Raw genomic sequence first — 21869 nt, 5'->3', positions numbered from 1 at the left:
CAAAGAGCTTACCAACAAAATATACAGGAGGGCAGCAGGTATTAACCTGCAACTCTTCATGGAAAGGAATGGAGTGTCATGTTGGCACAGCCAAGTTATTAAACACATTGCAAAGGGGAGCAAGAAGCTGCTAAGAAAAACAAATCATCATCAACTTTAAGGTATGGTTTTTAGAATGAAGTTATTTGAAAGGCTTTTTGTTCTGTTTCTGCTTGCAGTGAGCTTGCAGCTAAATGCACTGAACTCCAAGGCAAGAAAGAAAAGCTTGAGAGAACCATCTTTGGATTTAGTTTGCAGGATGATCTTACTCCATCTAAGAGTTTGGCAGAGACGCTTTATCATGTTAGTTTGCTTCTTTCTGTGGAGGGAACAACTGGCTCCTCTTTAGTAGAATTAAGATCTACATTAGAACATGCAAGTCCTCGATAGGGACTTCTCACCCTACCTTAATTCCAGCCTCACCAACCAGGGGAAGAGGATTTGCACAACTACAAGGGGAAAATATAGGGAAGTTCTTAAAACCTCCTGCAGAGGGGACAGCTGAGGAAGGAACTGCACACTTGTCACTCACACAGCACATACACATCCCACTTCTTCCTTCCTCTGTCCCCACCAAGCATTCCCAGCTGCAGGCCAGTGATATCCACTTCTGACCCCCATGAAGGGAGGGTCTGGAACCAGTTCAACCAGCACCAGTCCTGCTCAGGTGTTAACTGGGAGATCACCCAGTCAGGCCTCAAGCAGAAGACCAGCTCTTTCTCCTCTCTGTGGCAAGATACTGCCCTTCACACATACCTCTGAAAGCTACGGTTCTCTGTGTGGACTGAAGGCTCTCCCCTTAAATCTGCTGATGGAGCAACTGAAGATGTTTAGTCAAAACTCTTCTCTAAGACAGCTTTCCATGGCTTTTTTAAAAGCAGAAGATCTTGCAGCCTGCTGTGTGTTTTGTTTAAGCAGCACCGAGAGATGATCTTAAACTCAGGCTCAAAGTAAAGGATAAAACCTTTTGGCACAGACACATTGAACCCCCATCAAATAAAGCACCTTGCAGCAAAGGGTAGATAACAGCAGCTTCCCCCACCTTCCAAACAAAGAGATTCACCAACCAGTTTGAATGCTCTTGCTGGGGCTGCCTGGGAATTCGTTTCTTCCAAGTATCTCTCCCATGAGAAGGCTTTGGAATCCTTGTATCCTGGCAAAACCAGAGAATTACCATTTAAGTAAGAAAAAAACAGGTTTATTGTTATAAACAACAGAAAGGCAGCTATGTAACACATGGTTATTAGGTTAATTTAGCATTTACAATGGATGGCACTGGAAACTGGGCTGTTTATTCACACACACCACTTAGAGCAAGTTTCCCCACAGGGCTTTAACCCTGACCTGAAAAACCTGCAGGGTTCATGTGTGCACAACTTCATCAACCCTTATTCTCTAGAGAAAGCTGCTGGTGAGAGGGTTCTGTGACGTGCAATGGCATCACCTGATTGATTCCCCTGTTTCTTAGCTACTCTGTGTGTGTGTGCCTGCAAGACTGCAGAAACTCCTCATGTCTTGCTACCTACTCACCCATAGCTGAGGAAAACCTGGAGTCTGGAGATAAAAGGCTCCATCAGTTAGCATAAACTCAGACATCTACATGGGTGTGCTGCTCTAACAACAGTGGGATGGCTCTCCCTGGCAACTACATTTAAGATACTGCTCTATTTTTCCCCCTCCCTTCCTATTTCAGTAACTCTTAGCCTCAGTATTGTTTCCTTTTGGCAGAGGGTGCAATGACTAAACGCGTTAGACAGTCTGCAAACTGCCGCACGGATCTCTCTCAGCAGAGACATCAGAGTTGACTGCAGAGACTGCTGGGGGCACAGGCAATTGTGCTAGGAGATGGGGAGCTGCAGGCCACAGCCCTGGTGCACGTTCAGGAGCAGGAGCAGATGTGGTGTTGCTGAAGAGGAAGCGTTTACAACCCCCTCTGCATCAGCAGCAAAGGCACAGAGGCTAATTCCTCCAACGCAGAGGGATGTTATTGTGCCATCCGCTCTACTACACAGGAATTCTTGCTCCAGGGCTGTCAATTTAGCAAACAGCAGACTCCGTTGTTTTCTATTTGTTATTTTTAAGGTGAATGAGCACTTCCAAGGCCTGAAAACAACACTGATTTTTCCTCTGCGTTCTGTCCTTTTTCATTTGCCAACATTCTCTTCATTTACTGAATTCCAGTGCAGCAGAAAAAGATGAGACTTCAGTTACTCCTTCATTTCCACAAATCCCAGCTGTGAAACCATAACACCGACTCCTCTTGCTTCCAGCTCACCTTAAATGCTGCAAATACTTCAAGGTTCTTTCCTTTGTGAAACCAAACACAACTACAAATCACACCCCCCTGTCCCAGTTTGTGAAAGAGCTCTGAAACAAAATACAGCGCAGTGGCAAAAAGAACAAAGACTAATATTGTTCCGTCTGTAGAGTGCTGAATGGAACTTGGAACTTGCAAACGTAATTATGTGGAAGGTAAAGCTTGCAAGTTACTTGACTGAGGCAGGAAATAAGTCTTGCTTTCAACATACCAGGTGGTGTTGTCAGCGGGGTTCCAGTTTCTTGGCAGTAGCCAACAGGACGGATATATGGGCTGCTAGCTTCACACCTGAATCAAAGAGGGAAAGTTGGCACCAGTCAATTTCCAAGCACCAGGAAAAGCAGAATCTCAAATGCTGTCTGACACGCCTTTGCTGGCTTAGCAGATGCTTTCAGTGGGTGTGGAAGACAAGCATTACCTCGTCAGAGTGTCTAATGCCAAGTGTTTAAGGCGTTCAAGCTGCCTCCAAAACTAGGGAAATATAAAAGCGAACGTCTGGTGCTTTAAAAGCCAACAATAAACACCCCACACATGGACTATACCAGCCACAGGGATCAGCCCAGGTCATTCCAGCTAGAACGAAAGGAAGCAAAGAAGCAAAAACTAACCCCTCGTCCCCAACTGAAACACCATCACTGTGGAAGAAGGGGGAATGATTTGGAAGGTCATTGCCAAGAATTGCACGTAAGCCACTAACTGGAGCTGAAACCTGGTGGTAGTTTGCCTGCTTCCCACTTTGATTGCACGTTTAGGTCTTCTGAGTCCCTGAAGGTGGTGACAGGCCACTGTGAGCCAGCCCCTTTTGTCACATCTGCTCCAAGGAAAGGACCAAAGCAGTCCTTCAGATCTAGGAGAAAGCCTGTGTGTTTTCAGCCAAGCTGTACTTTGAAGCTTTGTTTGCCTGTGTTTCCCATTAAAATTTGCAAATTCCAAACAAACCATGGGATGGAAACAAAGCTTCCCTGGCTCAAATGGTAAAGGGATGAGATCTAAAGTCCTGCGAATGGAAACCCCAGTGTTACAAAGCTCTCGTGCCATATTTATGGCAGAGAAAGAAAAGCCAAACTTGCCACCAAACAGGTGCCTATTCTGAAACAAACAGACAAAAGGAGATGGGGAGAGAACAGTGATCAAATCAGTGCTGGTTTGATAAGCATGTGCCTTGTGTTGCTTTCACAAGCTCAAAGCAAGTTAATCCCTTGATGTAGGTTGGAAAACAAGAGCCAAAAAGGAAGAACATTTCTTAATATTCCACCTGGCCCCAGCATGAGGGCAGGGGACCAAGATTCTCAGGTGCAGAACCACCATAGTGCAGGTCAGGATTTAAAAGCCTCAATGTTGGCAGTCATCTTTATTTTCAAAGGGGTTTAGCCAAACTCTGCTGAAGCGAATGCAAATGCTTTTCACTGATTTCAGTACTGCCTGCTTCCAAGCTTGCAGAGAGACCTGCCAACAGCCACTGCTGGTCCTGGAGGAGAGATGTTACCAATTCCAGGTGGGATCACCAGCGGAGCTTGCTCTTGCTTTAGCTCTGCGGAGGAATGGATAACGTGAGCACTCCCTGACCTGACCTAAGCCAGCCAGAGGCATTCCCTCACATGCTTCTTACTTCAAACCCTTCACAGGCACTTCAAGCTCACCCCACTGTGTTGCACTGAGCCAACTTCCCCCAGTGACAGGGGAAGCCCCTGGGCAAAGCACACTTGGTAAAAACCCAACACAATTACTCAGATGCTTGAAAAGTGATTTAAGATCCCAACTTTAGTGACTACATTTAAAATATAAGCTACTACCTTTAGTGGAAGAGTGACCTCAACCACAGTCTGCTTGTAAGGATGTACTAGAAATAGCATCTCTTTACCAGTAATCATAACTCTCATCCCAGTTATCGAAATGAACCAGCAGGCGGTTATCCACCATGTCCGTGATGGTTGCCACACACATCAGCGACGGGTTCTTCTTGTCCACTGCCTCCAGCTTCATTCCCAGACGAAAACCAGAGGGGGTGACAGGCTGAGGAATAGGTCATGAGGAAAAGGACATCAGCTACATTCTGGGTCAGGCCATTTAAATTACCCTTCTCAACTCGTTTGTTGCAGGTTGTAACCTCGAAACCCGCACACCAAAACACACACCAGCTACCAGGAAGAGGGCTACAGACAAGATTTCCATGTGTTCTGCCAACAAGGAAGAGCTGATGTAGCTGGGAATAACAGAATGTCCAGGTACCCAACACCACCACAGATTCCAAGGCTAAGATGCACATGCCTTGCAGTGATGAGTATTGGCCAAGGATAAGCGTGAGCATTGCAGGTCCTGTCTTATTAGTGGAAAAGTTAAGACAGTCTTCAAGGCAAAGAGGTGAGAGCTGGAAGCAGAGCAGAGCTGCACAATTAGGCCCTGATCCTACTGAAGTCAGTACTTTGCAGCATCAAATGTGCAAGCACCAAATCCATGAGATCATGGAATTCGTGGCATCCGAGTGACACAAAATGGGAGGGAGTGTTATACAGGAATGGAGGCTAACAACCCGAAAAGAAAGCAACAGTGGGTGAAGGATGAAAAAGGCTCAAGATCCACAGCCTCATAATGAATCCCATGGTGCCCATGAGTATGTTGCTGGAAACCAGGAATTATTTTGGAAATGATTAAATTAGAAGGAAGTGACATAAATGTCGTGACTGTAGGGACACAGCAAAACAGACTGGTGTAATATAGCGAATAAATGGTAGTGTAAATCTTTGCCTCCGGTATAAAGGAGGAAGGGAAATACAAATTCTCACTCTGGAAAGTCAGTGCCTGGGGGAAGGAAGAAAAATTGTACTAGTTTCCCATCTTCAAAATAAATCAGAGCAGGAAGTAGCTTCTATCTGATTGTACCACGGCTGCACCTCTGCCGTGAGCATATTAAAACCACGTCAATAGTCTGGTCAAAACTCACTTTGCATCAGACCTATTTGTAACGTCTTGTATTCAATATCACTCACAGTGCTGAGGCTCTTAAAAAGGCTTTTTGGAGCTGCTTGAGCTTTGCAGTTCTTCAAATAGGAAGCCCAAGTAAATTCTCCCTCCTTGAAACCTAGAAAAAGAGATTAAAAGACGGTTTTACACAGCCCTGTTACGTTCAGATTGGGGTTTCAGAACTGGAAATGACCTGGGTGGGATATGAACTTTGCACAATCTTCAGGGTTATGCATTTCAGCTACAACACCTCATGTCCAATCATTAATCTCAACCTTCAAATGTTTCTAGGAAATGGAATGCAGGAAAGAAGCAAGTTCTGAACCCCAAAGAGACTCCCTGCTTTCCACACTCATCCAATAGCTCCTAATTTGCCCCACAACGTCAATCGTTGGCATTATCAAAAGGAAGCTGCTCTGTTCTTTTGTGACTCACTCTCTTAGTTCCACCTCTTTTTAAGCCACTCAGATCAATTTCCACGCTGAAATCATACTAAAAATGAAAGATGCAGAGTCAGGACAACCAGTTCTTCGCAGAATTTATGGCTTCTTGTACACCATTCTATGGTTTTTGTTCCATACCTTTAGGAGGGAGCAGCTTATGACTTGTTTTTTCACACCAGCCGACAGGATGGATGTCTGAGGAATCAGCATTAACCCAGAAGTCATAGCACTCTGGATAACCATCAAAGTGTAATCGCATCCGGTACCCTTGCACCTATAACAAGGGGAGCTCTGATTATCATAAAGGGTCATAAAGAAGTTAAACACTAATCAACCCCTCCTTTCATATTTGGATTTAGAGATACAGCTAAGATCTCATTCATTTCCCAAAAGCCAGCTTAATTTTTCCTCATTTACGTCTCCCAGTTTCCACGTTCTTCCCTCACTTCAAACAGTTCAGAATGAAATTGGTCAATGAGACTTCCCTGCCTCCTGTTCCATACTGATGGAGACATTTCTGTGCAGCAATTCTGGAGCACAAATGCAGCCCAAGAACTTCTATGGCTCTACCAGATCAACACAGATTCCACATAACTGAAGCATGTAACGCTATTCCTTCAGTGTCATAGAATCATAGGATGAATCATCAAATACAGAGTGGTTTGGGTTGGAAGAGACCTTAAAGCTCATCCAGCTCCAGCCCCTGCCACGGGCAGGGACACCTTCGACTAGAGCAGGTTGCTCCAAGCCCCTGTGTCCAACCTGGCCTTGAACACTGCCAGGGATGGGGCAGCCACAGCTTCTCTGGGCACCCTGTGCCAGCGCCTCAGCACCCTCACAGGGAAGAGCTTCTGCCTCAGAGCTCATCTCAATCTTCCCTCTGGCAGGTTAAAGCCATTCCCCGTTTCCTGTCCCTACAGGCCCTTGTCCAAAGCCCCTCTCCAGGTTTCCTGGAGCCCCTTTAGGCACTGGAGCTGCTCTAAGGTGTCCCCTTCAGGAGCCTTCTCTTCTCCAGGCTGCCCCAGCCCAGCTCTCTCAGCCTGGCTCCAGAGCAGAGCTGCTCCAGTCCTCGCAGCATCTTTATGGGTGCCACCTTGAATCCTCCTAACCATTAATTCATTCAAGTACTATTATTCTTATGTTTCTAGTTTCTATTGAAACAAAAAATAATCCTTAATGTATATGGACCTTTGGAATCAAAATCAGGAAGAGCAACTACCTCAGCCACTGTGAGAACGCAAAAGCGAGAGGGGTGTTCAGGATCCAGCCCTTCCAGTTTCATTCCAACCTTAAATCCATTTCGGCCTTGTGGGAATGACTGATACTGTGAGGGGGGAAAGAAAGAAACATTTGGGTTTAATTCCTAAGGATGAAACCTAACAGAGAGCAGTCATTACATACAATTAAAGCTCTTCAACTCAGAAGAGAATTCTTTCACTAAATGATCGCTGCTTTAACATAGGGGCACAGGCACAGAGATCAATAATGCCATAAGCACCATAGCTCACATTTATTTGTCATTCTAATTCATCTCTCAAAAGAACTGAACCACGAGGGTGCTGCAATTAGCTACAAACACATCTTTCAGCAGGTTCACAGCCCAACACAGGAGGGCTGGCACAACCCAAGAACCAGGAAAGCTAAAACCCCTTTGCCTGTGTCAGCATGAGGGCAGCAGTCCAGACTTCCCCAAAAAGTAACTCCTCATCTCCTAATGGTAAAAGGAACAAGACATGTTTGATGTGGAGCCCATTTATACAGTTGTTCCAGAAAACATTTATGTTATTCATTTATTTGCAGTCTTAATCCAAATTAAAACATGTGAAGTACAGAAAAGGCTTAAAAGAAACCAGAACTGGAATTGCAAATGGCTTGTAGCATCCACTGCCATTACCTGACGTTCCCTCTCATCTCCCTCTGTAAGTGCCAACAGCCCTTGGCTTTGAAGAGCTCACTGGGAGCTAAACTTTCCATGTGGGCTGGTGCACTGCAGTACAGAAGCAGCCTCACTGAGGCTAAACTCATAGAATCATGGAATGGTTTGGGTTGAAGGGACCCTAAAGCTCATCCAGTTCCAACCCCCTGCCATGGGCAGGGACACCTTCCACTAGAGCAGGTTGCTCCAAGCCCCTGTGTCCAACCTGGCCTTGAACACTGCCAGGGATGGGGCAGCCACAGCTTCTCTGGGAAAAGTCTGTGCCAGCGCCTCAGCACCCTCACAGGGAAGAGCTTCTGCCTCAGAGCTCATCTCAATCTCCCCTCTGGCAGGTTAAAGCCATTAAGCTCATCCTGCTGCACCTTTAATGCATCCGACTGAATGAACACAACTTCCTCCCTCCCTCGTAACAGTTGCTTCTCACTGTGACCACCTACAGCATCCACAGCACTGACTGACTTGCAGTTTTCTGCTGAGGAAAGCTGGCAGAGGTGTTGTACAACCACAGATGAAGCACAGGACACGTGAAAGACATTAAGCTCTCTCTCTCCAATGCATCTCGGAGGCTACCTAACAGCCCATTTATGCAGAGCAGCCCAAAGCAGATTAGAACAGTCATCGCTCATTTGCGAGTGAGATCCAAGCAGCAGTTTTACACCCTGGTTTGGGATGAGTCTCACAGGACAGATGCTTGTTTCCACAGTGCTTCAGGGCTGGTAACAAACATGTGGAGGTTTTACTGCACCGAAACAACTCATAAACATAACTGCTGGCTTGAGGGTAAGGCTCTAACCCACTGTGTTAGTAGTTCTGTGATGCTGCCTGAGAAAAAACATAGCAAGAGAGTTGAAAAAGCTGCCAACCTCTCTGAACAGTTTGAGGGGAGCAGCTGGCATCCGTTCCTCTTCTAAGTAGGAAACCCAGTTCCATACCTTCTTCTTTCCAGGAACAACTAAGCAATCAAACACAAAGAGAAAAATGAATGTTTCTCTCTTGATTCCTCCCGCTCTGCCCTCTCTCTTTTTCTCCTCCCATGTACACACCGATGGTGTTTTGCACTTGTACCCCAAAGGAGGCAGTGTTAGCCAACTTTTGAGGCAAGGAATGAATTCCAGCAGGAGGAAACCCGTGCTCATTTCTCATTAAAATAAAAGAAGTCGTTTATTATATCCCAGGTCCAATGAGTTGTGGCACCCGGATTGCTGGCAGGCTGCCTGTGGAGAGGTGCCACTGTAAAGTTTGGACAAGATACAGGAACTGAAAATTGTGGGAAAGAATTCCTTTTCCTGATATGTCACGGAGGAATAAGGGGTTAGATATAAACCAGAAGACAGCACAGAAGAGGCATATAATGACAGCTGAAATAAACCTAAAACAAAACAAATGAAAAGCCAAGTGAATTTTTGTTCAGTTCACAAGATCTTTTAGATATAGACAAATACACACACAGAGAGATATTTATAACCTGCTAATACCACAATGCATCTACTAGAGAGGAAGCTACCAGTACAGAGATGATGAAAACAACATCTTGGGGAGGTGCCTGGATTCATTCTAGTAAGACCATGGTTATAACATAGAAAATTACATTGTAAATGCACATTAGAAATCTCCCACAGTTACATATGCTAACTCCTTTCACGTATAGAACGACTATAACCCATAGTCTATAATCAATCACACGTTGTTCACAACTTATTTGCTATTTAGTCTGTGCCTACGAAGCTCTCTAAAGCCAAAAGAAGAAGGATTCTTGTTGTCTTCAGTGAGCTCTGGATCAGGCTGTCTCCTTCCAGCTCCTCTGCACTGTGCCCATCACGCGGGGAGATCTGCTGTGTTCTTGCTAATACACTTCAGAAGACTGGCTGTGGTAAGAGGGTTATGTACCTCATCAGCTACTCTGCATGTGAAATGAGCTCTCCTGTCCTTTCCTCTCCTGTTTACTATGATTCATTTTATAATAGCTAGTCAAAATAATCTATAAACATTAAAGAAAAGAGACTATGAGCTTAGCTCACCTTGTTTTATTGGTTTAGTGTTTCTGCGGCTTTTCATATTATTTGATTTATTCTTCTCCTAGACACAGATATGTTAAAAAGAAGTTTAGCAATATTGTTTTTTCCTCCCTCTTTGATCATCTCACAATGCAGGTACAATAAGGATGTAACATGTAACTAACAGGACTATTAGCTCTCATTATTTTCTTCTGAATAACCCTGTAAGAACATTAGTAGGGTACGTGACACACACAACTTTGATCCTGCAGCATCCCAAAGGGCTTTACAAATCAGTCGATATATGGTACTAAGGTTCATTTCAATGTGGCTACTGAAGAGCAGCAAGGGCCCAAAATCTCATTACAATGCACAGGATTTGCTTTCTGCAATGCAGAATTTACTGCTCACGTAAGCAACATGAGTGTAATGCTCCATTTTCCTTTCAGAGGGTCTTATGTCCATCTATGCCAGGGAATAGATACAGCAAAAGTCATTTAGGAAGCCCTGAAGGAAGCAGAAGCTTCAAGTAACTCCTGTCATAGATGAACACCCCAGAAAACGTGGTCTCCCTGTGTCATGCTCGAGCCACGCTGCCATTCCCATTTCTTCTACATGGTTTTCAAACTCATGTTTAATTCACCCAGGGTTGTCGTTTCTCAAAGCAAACCCAAAAGGGCACAATCTGAAATGCAAAGCTGCCTGCTAAACATGGCCCAGAAGAGACAGGGGGGCAGTTTCAAACGAGGAGGAAGGGGAAGAGACAGAATGCAAGGACTTCTGAGAACATACAGACTTTAAAACATCTTCTACACAGCACAGGGAAAAGCTGAGCAACAAGATGAGTTCAACTGCCCATGACATCAGAAGTTCCAGCTTGCATTCCCACCAAACACCTGCCCCAGTGTCTCTGCATTACAAAAGCATGTGCAATTATGTGAATAGAAACAGAATGGTTCAAGCCTGAGATGCTACACACAAGGTAGCAGAGTGCAGGCTTGCACAAAAAGGCCCCTAAAGGGAGTAAGGTGCTTAATGAAGGGTAAGAAAAGATCAGGTCAGGATTGAGGTGCTTGTGTTCATCCGTCATTAACACAGGTTTCTAGTAGTGCAGGGAGTGTGCTTGCAAGTACCTAATAAAAAGGAATCAAACTCTGTGGTTTGACACTGATCTTCAGTATCACATCATAGTCCTTGACTGCAGTTTGGAGGCATGTGGGTTTATTGCTGTGAAACACACGTGGTGCTCAGCGCTCTACCTACACCTGTACACTCACAGTCTGAAATCTTGACTTTGCCTTCACACAAGCTATCCACCCTTCTGACTCCCCACACTTCAGAACAGATACTCTTATTACTGATGTAAATCAGGTTCAGACCCAGACCAATCTCCTGGGCACAGAACAACCTCCCTCAGCTCAGCTTGCAGTGCTGAGAGCGCTGTCCCTGCTTTCCACAGTTCTCTTGAAAGAAAATACATGCAGCCTCATTTACCTCGTCCTCATCTGCATTTTCCTCGTCATCCTCAGACTCCAGAAGCAGTCTTCTCTTCCTTCTGAGACGTTTGACAGGTCTGTCAGCCTCATTCACCTGACAGCCACTGCTGGGATTAACATTTCTACTATTTCCCCTGTTTCTGCAATCATCTGGAATGTCTCTGGTATCACTAAACATCCAAAATTGAAAACAAAAGCAAATTAAAAGGGCAACAATTGTCCTGCAGCATTCCCAGTGCCTCTGTGCTGCCTTTAGAAGAGTGAGCACCTGAAGGAGTGACTCCTGTCTGCAGCATTTGCCAGATATGTATCTTTTCAAAGCACTCCAAAGTGCTGGCACAGCTCCCGCCACCAGAGCAGCTTGAAAGGGGTTTTAATTCTGCCTTTTTACAACTCGACAGGAAGTTAAGACATCATCCTTATCTGTAAGATGGGGAAGTGAGGCACCAAGCAGGCAGCCAGCACTTCTGCAGGCTGTGAAGAGAAATGGGGATGGAGCTCTGGAGAGGAGCTTCCCTTGGTGGGGCACTGGAGCCTCAAGGGTAACAGGAAGGTCATTGGCAGCTCTGCCACAGCAACACTTGCTCTGAGGACTTCATTCTACTTACAGCAATGCTTTTCTCTAACACAATGTTCTCTTTAAATGTTTTCCAACGCAGAACAAGAAGAACCTGGGTTTTTTTACCTGTCCCTGTGCTGCTGGGAGCCTGGCTGAGTACAGAACTTTCCATTCTCAAAGCAATCCATTGGCTCCCGGGGTTGGAAACCGGAGCAGGGCACGGCTTCTCTGGGCACTGCAGAAGCAAAGACAGACAACGATTACATTAGGATGTGAAAGCACCTTTCATGCAATTAGTCCTGTCAAAGTCCTTTCCAAACTTTCATTAAGTGACCCCTGGTAGCCCATAGGGAGGGAAGGAGTTATTCTCTATGTGCTGGCAGAGAGTGAACCCCTTTTGATCTGTGATGCTTTAGTTTTGGAGAAACCTGCCTCCTGTACAAGTGTGAAAGGAGGATGTAACCTCCAAGCTAGAACGAGGACACTGTCACAAATCTTGTTATAGCTCTTTATTCCTAGTAACCCTCGCCCTTGAAAGACAGATGTCAAACAAGTCCATCTTGTTTGAATACTTATAATATGGTTGGTTAAGTCAAAAAATTTCTGCCTTTATTTATACTTTGTACACAGGAAAATCCTCCACAGGCAGCCTCTAAAAACACCACATTATTGATGGGAGAATAGAAACAATTATTTCTACATCTAGTAAGGGACTAGAGCAATCTTTCATCTGCATGAAAGCACGAAAATGTAAGGAATAACTCCACTATCTCATTTATGTTTATTTTCTCCTATCATCTGAGTTCTTCCTAATGCAAATTACACAGTGATACCCATTAGCAGGCATCTGCTCTGTGCTGATGCTCAAGCAACCTGACGTGCCAATTGTGCACGGTGGCTCCTGCACACACGTCATTCCTGTTGTGCATTCAGCAGCAGTGCTTGCGTGCACTGGTTTGATCAATCCAGTTCTGAACGCACCATTAAACACTTCAGAAGACAAAAGTCCAACCCCCCCCACGCTCCAGAACACTGAGATATGAGTCACTTTTTGCTTTTTCTTTAAAGCCATTTCCACAGTCTCCCTCCCAGCACTTGCACTCATTCTGTTACGACAACTGACGTTATTCATTTCTATTTGATTGCTCCCTCTAGCCCCATGTGGATGTCAGATGGTCCTGGCTGGAATTGGGCAGACAGGCTGCCTGCACACGAGTCCACACATACCTGCCTGTATCACAGCTTAAAGCCTCCCCCTGTGCTGTCAGGGATCAGTGATTCCAAGCAGGGATAAGACAGAACAGGGAAAACTTGCAAGAACCAAGGGTGCTTGAAGAGCTGTGCTCAAGTAGAAGTCACACTGATCTGTGGAAGCACTTGGACTAAAAGGGTGTGAAAAATCCTTAGTGCTGAGGTGTCCACTCTTTGCCTGATGGGTTGACATCTCCTCAGCTCACACAGATGAGGAGAGTAAGCCACAATCAGCAGGAGCATGAGCGAAGGCCTGTAAGCACATCTCCAGAGCTCCTCATGAAATTCAGGGTGAGAACAGCCAGCAGGAAGACAGGGACAAAGCCTTCCTACCCGAAACCAGAAACAGCTCCATCAAAATCCTGGGGAAAGCCAACTGGCTGCCCAGTGGGTGCAACCCCCCTGTTTTGGAGGCTGAGAGTCCTTAATAATGTAGATAGGAGCTGACCATTCTGGTCCTGAAGGCCTGAAACAGGCAGTTTGGTTTAACAGAGATGCAGACTTCTGTCATGAGAAGTAACCACTGGTGTTATTGGTACATTGATGTCCTTGCTGATCCACTTCACCCCTTCAAGAGATCCCAGGACACAGGTTAAAACTCAGCATGAGAAGGACTTCATCAACAATCTAGTCCAGATCATTTCTACAACGAACCACACTTCCCTTGCACACAGGTACCGTTACAACTACACTCACTCTAAATACTCTTTAAATATTGGCAGTAAGACAGTGACTCGCTCCCCACGCTGCACCTGGGAGCACCACCCAACACACCTTTCAGCCAGACCTGCTTCTGGAACCTGTTTCAGGTATGATATTCTCTCCCACAGCAAAAGCTCACCTTCCGAACCAGTGCCAGCGGCAGCGTTGGAAGCAGGAACAAAGCTGGTCGGGTTGGCATTTACTGCTAAGGCTGAAAGAGTTTTTATGGCTTCTGCTTCGGCTTCAGTAATGATTTCTAACAGTCCAAACTCATTTAGACAGAACTGCAGGTTAAGAGAAGAAAGCAAGCAAATAAGTAGGAGTGAAAAGGGTTAGGAAGGGGGGCAGGAAGGAATAGGATTCCTTGAGGAGCGACTAGGTATGGGACAAAAAGAAGTGGCTGAATAGAAGTTAAAAAGCATTAAGTAACAATAAAAGCAAGAAACACCCAACAAAGCTTTCCCTCAAAGTGCCACCAACAGGCCCCAAAACTACCCCAGCAATACATTTTGTGGTCCATGAAGGAAAACGACATTAATTCTACCTGTGTTGGATGTGCTCCCTTTAGAAAACCCAGAGCTCTGATGAACACATCAGCAGAAACACCCTCAGAAAAGCAGTTTAAGCCAAACCTCTGCTGTGACAGTTCAAATTCATCCAACAGAGCACAATTACATTTATTTCAGCTATGACACACAGCAACTTTCCTAAAATCTCAGTGCAAGCAGGAAGCACCCAGCCATTGACAGAGATGTCACGTTCCAGTGGAGAACTGGTCCAATACGTCTCCCAGCTGGTGCTGGCTGGGCTCTAAGGACATCAGAGCACAGCGAGCATCTGGAGCTGCCAGAGGCCAAGCGGTTCCCAACCCTTCTTCAGCGACTCTTGACAGTCTGGTGGGAAATGAACTTCCCAGAGGAGCAGAGGAATGCAGGGATAGGCAGAGGCTATTGATGAGCAGCAGGCACTGAGCAGCAGCCTTTCGTCGTTTGGGAAGTTCTTCCTTGCACAGTCCCACTTATCAGTGAAAGGCACAGTGGGGTCCTGGCTCAAAGACAGAAGGGAGAGTCTCAAATCCAACGCAAGCATTCCCAAACAACCTAGTGTCGTGGTGTAAGCCCAGGGGTAACTCAGCACCACATAACTGCTTGCTCACTCCCCTCCTTCTTCCCGTCCCCGCTCCCGGCAGGATGGGGAGGAGAATGGAAAGAATGTAAATCCCATGAGTTGAGATAAGAGCAGTCCAGTAACCAAGGTATAATACAAACCCACTACTGCTACCACCAATAATGATAAGGGAAATAACAAGGGGAAAGCATATAAAACTAAGAGGGAAAAGGAAAAAACCCAATAAACACAAGTGATGCCCAATACAATTGCTCAGCACCCACTGACCGATACCCAGCCCGAGCAGCGATCTGGGCCTTCCAGGTAACTCCCCCCAGTTTCTATACTGGGTATTACGTGCTGGAACACCCCTTTGGCCAGTTTGGGTCAGGAGTCCTGTCTCTGCTTCCTCCCAGCTTCCCCTCCTCCCTGGCAGAGCATGAGACTGAGAAAGTCCTTGATTGGGGTAAGCATTACTTAGCAACAACTAAAACATCAGCGTGTTATCAGCGCTGTTCTCAGGCTAAAGCCAAAACACAGCACTGCACCAGCTACTAAGAAGGGGAAAAATGATTGTTACAGCTGAACACAGGACTCCTAGAAATACACCTAAGAGAAGCCACAGGCAGCAGGTAGGTAGGTGACACGTACCAGTAAGACCAGGAGTTGCAGTGTCCGAGCTCCCAGTCCCAACCCCCCGAAGTTTAGACCCTTAAGAAACCCTCCATGGAGGCTCTGTTCCAGCTCAGACATTCCTCCCATCCCTGCATATTCCTTGTCCTACTGCAGGCCCAGAGGAAACTCAGATGCAGAACAAGACAATCCCTTGTACCCAGCCAGGAAGCCCTCACACCACAGGGCAGCTGTGGAAATGAATGATAGGCAGCAGATTCCAGACTCACATCCTTTAGGGTTAACAAAACTCTCAGGCTCTGGAGGAACACTTCATCTGTCCAGCTCAAATGATTCAAGCGGGTCAAATAGTGTCGACGTGCATCTTTTATTAGTGCCCATCTGCAAACGCAACCGAGCACTGAGAAATAGATAAATAAATGAAAGAGTCACCTTTGTGATGAGCAAACAGCTCTAAAGGTCACTCCCGCCTTGATCCTACTGCCTGCAACACGGAGCTACTGAACTCCACAATGAAAGAGACAAGTCAGAGGTGGGCTGCATTAGCAAGCTCTGCTCCAAAGCTTTGATTCACAGCACTCGATTAGACTGAGATCTTTTCTCAGCCATCCGCTCTGCTCAAACCTGCTAAACCCAGTTGAAAAGCATTTGCTTCACCTCTGAAGCAGGCTCCTCATTGTATTGAGAAGCACCGTCCTTCCTCTACTCCTGCATGCTTCCTGAGCTCAGGCTCCCGCCTCCAGCACCCTATCAAAGCCTTATCCCCAATGTTCTTCCCTCTATTCCCTTTTCTTTATCGGAAGCCTGTATTTCTTAAAGCTTCAAAGATGTTGGACTTGCTTCTAAAAAGCTCCCTTCTTCCTCTGCAGCCCTGAAGAGCAAGAGCATCGGTTTTATTTCAGCACCAAGAGAAACAATCTACTGCAGAGAAATGACAATTCCAAATGGACCAAGTTTCCTGCGGGAGACCATTCCAGTTTAGAGGAGAAACCTATGGCTTTCCTCAAATGCCAGGAGAGCAGCAGCACAGGGTGCAGGTCCCAGGGGAGCTGGGGCTGCTAAGGACAGCTCAGCACCATGAGCAGGAGGGCAGTGGAAGGAGCATCCCCAGAGCTCTTTGTGCCATTAAGCAGCAGGGCTCAGCCGGAGCAGAGCTCGCAGCAGGAGGTGGGGAAGGTGCCAGTGTCACTCCGGATTAGCAGATGAAGCCCTGCATACAAGTGGCCTGTCCTGATTCAGCCCAAACCAGGCAAGACACAGGCTGTTACCTCCTCCTTTCATGCCCTGATGGTGTCCCTACAGCCACGTGAATGGGGGGAGCCCAGCACCAGAAAACATAAGTTTGTGTTAGACAACAAACATCTTTATGAGCAGTTGCTGATCTGATGCTGAGATCAGATCATGCAGGCAACCTCCAGTGTCATCCCAGGACTCTTCCAGGCAGTATCCCTCATTCCTACGTTCTGGAAAGGTGTAACTGTGCTCCTATCAGGACCGCATCTTCCTTTACACAGAGGAGTTCAACAGAGCATGTTTGCTAATATGAAATCCACACAAATAATCCCTCCTTCCTGAGAATTTCTGGAAGGGAATTAAGGGAAACTATCTTTCCTTGTGCATGCAAGAACTGGGATACAGGGGGAAGGCAGGGGGAAAGGGATTAAACAGCAAAAAAAGTGTCTGACATTTCTGCAGGGAAAAATAAGTGTTTGGCATCTTAAGAATGAAGCAGTTTCCTGTGCAGGGAGTTACCATGTTCCAGCTAAACCCTTCTACCCAGTGGTACTCAGTGCTCTTATATACCTAATATACAATACAATATTATCTGGTGTCTTTCAGTCTAATAAATAACGTGGTGCTTTGTTGATTCTCTACTTTTAAGAGGAATCAATACAGAGGAAGCTGTTTCTGCAAAGGAATGGTAATGCTGTTTAAGAGAAAACCTGTGGCAAGACACTAATAAGGTCTTTTAATAAGCAGAAGTATAATGACTTTGATTAAATACAGGGCAAAAATGATCATAAATACACTGCAAAATGATCACCCACAGGACCTCCATGAAAGCCAATGGAGCCAGCTCCACGTCAGTCGAGCAACCTGCTCTAGTGGAAGATGTCCCCGCCCATGGCAGGGGGTTGGAACTGGATGAGCTTTAAGGTCCCTTCCAACCCAACCCATTCCATGATTCCCTGAGTTTTATGGGAGTGTAAACCAGTGACTCTGAATGCCTGATGCAATACCAACAATCAGATGTTTCAGGGCTCTCAAGTCCCTTCAGCTCCAATTTATTTCACTTGAAATTGATCTTTCTCCCCTCTGAGATTCAGAACTTGCAGCCTGGAGGGTAATTTTATGTATTCATTTTCAGCCATCAGAAGTGCAATCAAACTGAAACAACAGTTGAAAGCAATTTGGGGAACAGTCAACAGTCACTCACCCTCCTCTAACAGAGAACACCATGTTTGTGACCATCAGATCTTGGTTCTGATCTACACGAGAGCTGTATTTGTCAGTACCATGAATACAGAAGATAGAGACATCTATGAGAAGTTGCAAACCCCACCATCACTGACATGAAAAGAGCCTCAAGACTCAACCCCACAACTTGAGAACATTTGTCTTTCAGAGACAAATGTCTTTCTCATGCTGGGCTGAAACTAATGGGATTTCTTGCCTGAGTATGTTGTGTGGACATTACTGAGCATGAGGAAGATCAGGCCCATAACTTCTATTAGCAGAAAACAATTACTTAAAACACTTCCTGCCTTCAGAAATCAATTGAGCAAGAAATTAGAAGAGGAGAGGGAGCATCACCAGCCTAAACCATCACTAAGGCTTCACCACTTCCTCAGTATTGCCAACCCAGTCGTTTATAGCAAAGTGTTTTCCCTGCATGACTTCTATTTGCAAACTACAGGCTTATATTGCAAACACCCTGTGCTGCCAAAGGCTGGGTGGCCTCTTGCATCGTGTGTTCCTTGGTTTCTTACTTGTATGTTGCTACCAGGCAAGGTACCAATGCCGTCTGTCCAGTCTAAGGCATTCAACATATCGTGGTCTTCTGTCGGGATGTGGGTGAACCTCTCCGAGCAATCCTGTTCCATCTTTCTGCTTAAGTCTTTGGGCTCTTTATTTAAATGCTAAGAAAGAAAACTAGGGTGTGGAAACAAAAGAGAAGAAAAGAGGCACAGAATAAACAAGGCCTGTTGCTTGCATTTCACAAAGGGGTTTTTAGAGCAATATTTGTTTCAAAAGATGGGGGGAAAAACGTTCAAACTTGTATTTTGCCCATGATTTGAAGGGAAGGGAAGGGCATTAAGGAGATGTGCAGTTTGAGGACAAAAAGATAAACCAGTAGTTTAACAGTTATTTGAGTTCTATGATGGTTCTGCCAATCCTGGCATCTCTGGGTTCAGCAGGAGCTTTGGTCTGGCTATCAGGAGTACCAGGATTTTAAATTACAGGCTGGGTAGACGCACAAACTCACACACTACGTACAAGCACCAAGTCTGAACAACCTGGAGGGGAGCAGCAGCACCAAACGGCCGCTGCCAGGCCCCTTTTCCTGCTGCAATGTCAAGGCTCTGCTCTAGCAATGCTAGAAAGCTCCTAAAATGCTTAAGCTCCACACATTGCTTTTGCATCGCAGCAAATAAACTAAATGGGCTCCATGAGAAGACTCGACTAAAAGCCCTGCTGCTGCGTGGGATCCCCATAGCCAATCACTCAACTGTTTTCTGCAGGAGTCATTAACCAAACTCTGACCATAAATTAACCGTATGTTCCTTCTCTTTAAATGTAGCCGGAATATTTACACTCTCGGGACAGAACTGCTTGTTTAAAAAATAAGAGAATAAACCCAAGATTCACAACGTTCCCTTCGGCTGTTGGCTTGACTCAGCTTTCCAGCCTGAGCAAAACCACTGATGTGGGGGGGAGCTTGAGATGAGCTCTGAGGCAGAAGCTCTTCCCTGTGAGGGTGCTGAGGCGCTGGCACAGGGTGCCCAGAGAAGCTGTGGCTGCCCCATCCCTGGCAGTGTTCAAGGCCAGGTTGGACACAGGGGCTTGGAGCAACCTGCTCTAATGGAAGGTGTCCCTGCCCGTGGCAGGGGTAGGGACTGGATGAGCTTTAAGGTCCCTTCCAACACAAACCAGTCTCTAGGATTCTGATTCCATTCAGTTTGAAAAAGCAGAACCCAAGTGACAAGTTCAACTGTGGAACCGGTCAAAAATGCCAAGTGTGGGTCTTCTTTGCCCTGAGATTTGAATTCCTGAGTTCAACAAGGTCACTCAGAGCTCTTAACTCAGAGGAAGAGCAAGCACCATCCAAGCACCAGCTGCTTGCTCTGCCTTTGACAGACTGTTTCTCTCCTTGAGCACTGGAAAGTGCCTGAAGACACATGACCAGGACAGGGTTTTAACTGCCAAGTGTTTGAATTAGGGCAGGAGAACTCCCCTCCTGACCTGAAGCCTTCCACATGCTCGACCTTCTACCTACAGGTTGAAAGTGTGTGTTTAATTCAGCCAAAGGCAAAACCACAGAGCTGATGGAGGATAAGAACGCTGTTTGAGCACGCCTGCAGCTCTAACTCGAGCACCACAGCTCTTCTTGAGGATCTTAAAAGCAGGGCAGCTGTTTGTAAACTGCAATATCAAACATCTTGGGGTGTCACAAGGAGGAGGAGCTCCTCTTTTTGCCCCCCAAAGTATAAAATCCCAACTACTCACAGTCCTGCATGATGGTGAAGACGAGTGGCACATGGGCTGGTCAGGAGTGCAGGGGGTGGAAGCTGGAGCAGAGCAGCACCCACTGCAGCACCAGCTCCACTTCCAACGGCTCTAACCGAACCTCAGGCACAGAACATGCACCCCGTGTCCTTGGCTACATGCACACAGCCATGGATCCCACTAAATAAGCCTTCTGGAGGGTGCTATGGAACAACTGCAGCCTCGCCATACGTCACTGTTTGATGTACATCTATAAACCCTTGTTTGTAGCCAGTGTTTCGCTGCCAGTTTCAGCAAAGGAAAAGCCATCATTTTTTAGATGTTATTCTTTGCATTCAGGCTTTAAGAAAGCAGCTCAAGCACCAAGGCTATTTCCAGAGCTCCCTCTGGGAGAAGGAGTTTGGGAGATATTTGGACAGGAGTAATTAAGTTGTAGAATTGACTTAAAACTGGGCCAGGAAAACTGTCAAAAATCACAATGTAGACAATAATCTTGTACTAAGCAGAGAGGACCCGATACAATAATGGGCTTTTCCACCCCTGTGTTTTATAAATCCAGTAAAACCCCTAAAAACATATATAATAAAGAAATTACCTTCCTTATAATGCTCCGAATCAGTAAAATCTACACTAAAATCAAGATAGCCCAATAAAAGGAAGCAAACTGTGCAATTACAAAGACAGCAGAAACTAAGTTGAAACATTCAGAAGAGCTGTAGCGAGGCAGGAATGTTCCCCATTTGTCCCTCTTTGTGATTGCTTTTCATCCTTAACATTTTAAGACTCCAAAACATCAACACAAGAGAAGATAGAGCATCTTAGAGATCCTATGGGAACCTATAGGCAGAGAAGGTTGGAAATACTCAGGTTTTGGTGTCATTTCTGCAGCTGAACCACAGAGCAACATTGGGAAACTGCTTCGTCACTAGTGCAGAAAACCAGCGTTGGCTTTTCACATCCATCCTGCCTTAGGGGACAAAACAAAGCAAGCAAGAAGGTGCAAGTTCCTACAAACAGATAAGAGCGAAGGTTAAATGGGTGGGTGGGGGTTTGCTGTAATTCTCTACACACCATCAGACCTAACAGGAAGGAAACATTTCACCAGAAATCCCATTTCAAGTTCGTTTCCAAGGACATAAGGATTTCAGTGTCTTTCTGTGAGGGTAAATGTGAGAAGCACAACGGTGCAATAAACCCAAAGACTATAAATCAAGTAACACCACTAAAGTTTGCAGCCCTTCTGGCTAGGCTGCCAAGTACCAGGAGGCAAAATCCCATTTGAGAAGCAGCTGGCATCCAGAAAGCCATCTGATCCTGTGCTGTTCTGGGAATACCTGACTTACAAATCACCTTTCTTCCCCGAAACAGAGTGGGAAACCGAGCAAAGGTGGTCATTTCAGTGTGATCTGTCTGCACCCACAGCAAGCTGGCGTTCAGAGCCTGCTGCACGCCCAGGTTCTGGTATGATCTGGCAGCAGTGTCTAACACCCAGCACTTTAGCTCTGCCAGTCTCACCTTAGTGGAGAAGCAAACTGCAACTGAAACAGAAACAGAGTATTTCATGACTTGTTGCAGGGCACAAAGAATCTGCTCTCAGGACCTGCTCTGCACACTCACCACTTCAGACACAAAAGTCATTTGCCTGTCCTTTGCTATGGTGGTGATTGATGACACTTGACTTGCCCATTAAAACCTCCTACTGG

The 21869-nt window shown here is 45.9% G+C and overlaps 1 protein-coding gene across 4 annotated transcripts in view; it reads right to left on the bottom strand.

Moving 5' to 3' along the window:
* LOC115615792 (lethal(3)malignant brain tumor-like protein 3) overlaps positions 1-21869 on the bottom strand; it is a 52144-nt gene that overhangs the window by 22597 nt on the left and 7678 nt on the right. For 2 of the 4 annotated variants that reach the window (XM_030504382.1, XM_030504384.1), the window contains exons 2-11: positions 11872-11980; positions 11185-11356; positions 9715-9772; positions 8560-8648; positions 6980-7084; positions 5899-6034; positions 5344-5435; positions 4218-4369; positions 2568-2644; positions 1107-1192 (exon numbers count right to left, since the gene is read on the bottom strand). In XM_030504382.1, coding sequence (XP_030360242.1) covers positions 1107-1192; positions 2568-2644; positions 4218-4369; positions 5344-5435; positions 5899-6034; positions 6980-7084; positions 8560-8648; positions 9715-9772; positions 11185-11356; positions 11872-11933 — 1029 coding nt within the window. In that variant the 5' untranslated portion in view covers positions 11934-11980. Of the gene's footprint in view, positions 1-1106; positions 1193-2567; positions 2645-4217; positions 4370-5343; positions 5436-5898; positions 6035-6979; positions 7085-8559; positions 8649-9714; positions 9773-11184; positions 11357-11871; positions 11981-21869 lie in introns of those variants that run through there. The other 2 variants (XM_030504385.1, XM_030504386.1) reach the window with 2 other exon arrangements.

The sequence above is a fragment of the Strigops habroptila genome, chromosome 12 (genome assembly GCF_004027225.2).
Source record: "Strigops habroptila isolate Jane chromosome 12, bStrHab1.2.pri, whole genome shotgun sequence".
NCBI classification, from domain to species: Eukaryota; Metazoa; Chordata; class Aves; order Psittaciformes; family Psittacidae; genus Strigops; species Strigops habroptila.
The sequence above is the reverse complement of the archived record's forward strand: the minus strand, read 5'-3'. Positions and strand labels throughout refer to the sequence as shown.